General features: G+C 42.6%; 1 protein-coding gene across 1 annotated transcript in view; it reads left to right on the plus strand.

Moving 5' to 3' along the window:
* Nucleotides 1–319: 319 nt before the first annotated feature.
* Nucleotides 320–4,260, plus strand: part of INTS10 (integrator complex subunit 10) — a gene marked incomplete at its 5' end in the record, with an annotated part of 23,399 nt that continues 19,458 nt past the window's right edge. Inside the window, 3 exon segments of the mRNA XM_015565175.1 lie at nucleotides 320–468; nucleotides 2,145–2,248; nucleotides 2,954–3,093. Coding sequence (XP_015420661.1) covers nucleotides 320–468; nucleotides 2,145–2,248; nucleotides 2,954–3,093 — 393 coding nt within the window.

Below are 4,260 nucleotides of genomic sequence, written 5' to 3' on the forward strand. Positions count from 1 at the left end.
GCGCGCTCCGCCTCGGGGAGGTGTGAGCCGCTGCGGCGTCCAGCTGCCCGGGAAGGGCCGCTCCTGCCCGCCCGCCTCCCCTCCCTTTCCCCCTTCTCTCCATCTCCTCCTCGCCCCGTCCTCCCACGCCTTCCCAAGCCTTCTCCCCCGACGCCAGCGTCTGCAGACCCCGCGAACGCCCTGGAGCTCGGGTCTGGTGGGAGGTGTGGCGCGCGTTGACGGCTGGGTGGCCCCGACCGCACACCGACGCCTCTAGGAAAGGCTCCGATCGTTCCTGTATCATGATGGCAGCCGTCTGTGCAGCGCCTTCTACTTTTAAGACATTATTGCCCTGACCCCGGGAACCCAGCCCCGCGGCCCCGGCGGGAGCGGGGGCCTGACGGTCTGGTCTGTGTTGCAGTACGAGATGTACACCATCGAGCGGAACGCGGAGCGCACCGCCACGGCGGGGAGGCTGCTGTACGACATGTGAGTGAGCGGGCGCGGGCCTCCTGCGGCTTTGCTCCGTGGAGGGGGCATGGCAGGAAGATTTCCCTTCATCCACGTCCCACCTTCGCTATGACTCGAGTCCTTCCGTTCGTTGCTGGCATGCCCTCTGCAGAGAGGTCTTATGTTTCTTGTTAAAACTCTGCTGTCCGAGAATTTTTTATTTTGGAAAGAATACATGATGCTCTAGATCAGTGGTTCTCAACCTTCCTAATGCCACGACCCTTCAGTACAGTTCCTCACGTTGTGGTGACCCCCAACCATAAAATTATTTTCGTTGCTACTTCATCACTGTCATGTTGCTACTGTTATGAATCGTAATGGAAATACCTGATATGCAAGATGTATTTTCATTGTTACAAATTGGACATAAAGCATAGTGATTAATCACAAAAACAGTATGTAATTATATATGTGTTTTCCGATGGTCTTAGGCGACCCCTGCGAAAGGGTTGTTCGACCCCCAAAGGGGTCGCAACCCACAGGTTGAGAACCGCTGCTCTATATAAAAGTTAAAACAATACTGAAGCATGCAGAATAAAAAGTGAAAGCCTCCCCCCTCCTGCCTCCTAAATTCAGCCAGAGTTAAGGTGTGTGTGTGTGTGTGTGTGAGAGCGAGAGAGAGAGAGAGAGAGAGAGAGAGAGATACACATACACACGATGCATATAACACGGTTAGGGGGTGGATTACAAAAGTGAGATCATACTGATTATTCTGCTGCTGGCTTTCTTTGCCCCCTTTTCCTGTAAGTAAAGGACCCCTTTTTCTGTTTGTAGGTAGAGATATACTTTGTTCTTCTTCATGTCTGCATAGCATTTCATAACCACTCTTTTATTGGTAGTTTCCAAATTTGAAATTACAGTGTCCATAGGCAATATTGTACCCATATTTTGATGTTTTCTGTAGAATAGATTCTACATGGATTTCCCTAGTGAACGTTTGCACATTTTAAATGTTGATGCATTGGTCAAAGTGCTCTCCCCAAAATACCATTCCAATTTACATTTTCACTAATGGTGTATGCGTGTCCATTTTTCCATACCTTTGCCAACAGTGGATATTATCAGACTTTCAGATTTAAATGTTTGCCAATGTGATAGAAAATGGTATTTTGCTATTTTTAAATAGTTGTCCCCATTATATTCCTAATCTTTTCAAATGTTCTCTTTGGCTACTTGTGTTTTTTCTGTGATTTGCCTTCGCCCACTTTTTCTTTGGGTACCTTTTTTTTCTTGTTGATATTTATAAGTACTTTACACATTTGAAATATTATCTTTTCACTTGCAAAAATCTCAAAACTCTTGTGGGTACCCTCATTTTTTAAAATACGTTTTTATTGATTTTTAGAGAGGAAGGGAGAGAAAGAGAGAAACATCAATTGGTTGCCTCCAGTATGCACCCCAGCCAGGGACCGAACCCACAACCTTTTTGGTGTATGGAAAGAAGTTCAACCATCTGAACCACACTGACCAGGGCTGATACCCTCATATTTTTAAAATTAGTTTTTATTTTTATATCTTTATTTTGGTTTGTTTTGGTACATCTACATATTCACTTGGAATAATGAAAAATGTGTTTTTATTCAAATGTTAATGTTCTTTGTTGGATATTATATAGAATCTGACATTTTAATTTAATGCATTCATTTTAAAACTAGGTTTGTGAATTTCCCAGATCAGCCGGTGGTATGGAGAGAAATCAGCATTATCACATCAGCATTAAGGAACGATTCACAGGATAAACAAACCCAATTTTTAAGAAGTAAGAATGGAGTAATTACTTAACAGTGTATAAGTTACTGTTTCTGGAATACCAAGTTAAATGTAGTAATTTCGCCAAAAAATGACATCTGTAATATTGGTACCCATATGTATGTTTTATTCTTGGCAGCGGAAGTCTGGACAAATGGTATCACTTGGTCCCTGAAGCATTTGCTTAGACTCCTGTAAGCTTCCTTAAGGGATGTGGACTTAACAGTTAGTCCAGGGAACTGAATACATTTTTAACAGGTTTTACAGCAGTCGGAAAGCATCTGTACATTAGGCAGATCTTCACAAAACAGGAGAGAAACTTTAATGATTTATGACCTTTCTTTAAACCTTTACTCCGTGTTGGTTGCTATAGCCAGTCAAATATTTCAAATTCTGGATAAAAAAAGTAGACAGTGTAGGTCCTTCACCTTAAACAAGTGTGTGTTCTCTGTCTCAGCCAGCAACAAGCACAGTTGTGACCCTTCACATGTATCATTCTTGTCTTCTGGATCCCAAAAAGTTTTTATGGTCATTCGACAAACATCTTGTGCCCAATACTGCCTGGCCCAGAAGCCTTCTAGATTGTAGGTGAAACCCGAGAACAATGATTCTTCACATAGTATTTACTGTTCTGTAGATAAAAATGCCTTACTTCCACTTTGCTTCAGTCTTCTTTCTGAAAGGAACTTCTAAACACATGATGTGCTGTGTCCAGGTTTATTTGAAACTCTTCCCGGTCGGGTCCAGTGTGAAATGTTACTCAAGGTCACAGAACAATGCTTCAACACCTTGGAACGGTCAGAAATGCTGCTCCTCCTCCTGCGACGCTTCCCGGAAACAGTGGTGCAGCATGGGGTGAGACTGGTCCTCTCCTTTCCTTAAGAGAAAATAAAAGTCACGACAGATTCATCAGCGTGCCTAGGAGCTGTAGTGCATATTGTAAAGCAGACGTTCTGAGGAACATGAGATAAGGTTGAACTTAAATCTTTTTCAGTACAGCTAGAAGGATGTCACTGTTACCAAACCATTAATTTCCAGTAGAAGTTGTTTTATCAGTGTAAGGAAACAGTCATTAAGCTTTGAGTAAAGTTTTTTAAAATAATCTTATTCCAGTGTTTTCAAAAATGTGTTTGAATTTTAATGAGAGCCGTAGTTTATATTCTTAATAGACATGTTTTTCACATGCTTTTGCCTTACGAACATTGTTTTCTCTCTACTCATGCCCTTTTCTTATATCCGTAATAACTGAATGCTATTGGCAGGCATTGGGAAATGTTATGAATTTTCTTCTATTCTCCACAGACCCCTTGAGGTGTTCATAATACGTATCCACTTTACAGATGAGGGAACTGAATCTTAAATGTTAGTAACTTTCCGTAAGTGGGAGAGTCAGGATTCAAATCCTTAATCTTCCTACCGTTTCCTAGCTTTTGATGGTCACCAGCAGTCTGTCATTCCCCAGTTTGCAGTGACATCATTCCAGTTTCTGCCTCCATTGTCACATGGTCTGTTTCCTTGTGTGTCTGTGTCTTTACATGACCTTCTTATATTGAGTTAGGTCCCACCCTAATCCAGTATGACCTCATCTTACCTAATTGTGTCTACAGAGAGCTCACATTTTGTTAGGTAAAATCTGTGTGAGGTCACATTCTGAGGTTCTGGGTGGACATGAATTTTGGAGGGGACACTATTCAACCCAGTATAGTCCCTGATCATTGCTCTCTTTAAACTTTCTGTGCTGTGTAATCGTTCCCATTGTCCCACCCCAACCTTGTGCATGCCAAATAGTCGCAAGGAAGATAACGCTGACATCTTGGTGGATTTGATAAGCCAACTTTCTGCTATACTAGGGCATCAGTAATGGAAAGGTGGCTTAAAACTCCTAATCTGTCCTGTCGGGTGCAGGCTGTATGACTGGCTACTCCAGACAACTCTTTTTTTTTTTAATTAAATCTTTATTGTTCAGATTATTACATTTGTTCCTCTTCCCCCCCCCCCATAATTCCCCTCCTCCCAGTTCCC

This window comes from Myotis davidii, unplaced genomic scaffold, assembly GCF_000327345.1.
Source record: "Myotis davidii unplaced genomic scaffold, ASM32734v1 scaffold93, whole genome shotgun sequence".
NCBI lineage: Eukaryota > Metazoa > Chordata > Mammalia > Chiroptera > Vespertilionidae > Myotis > Myotis davidii.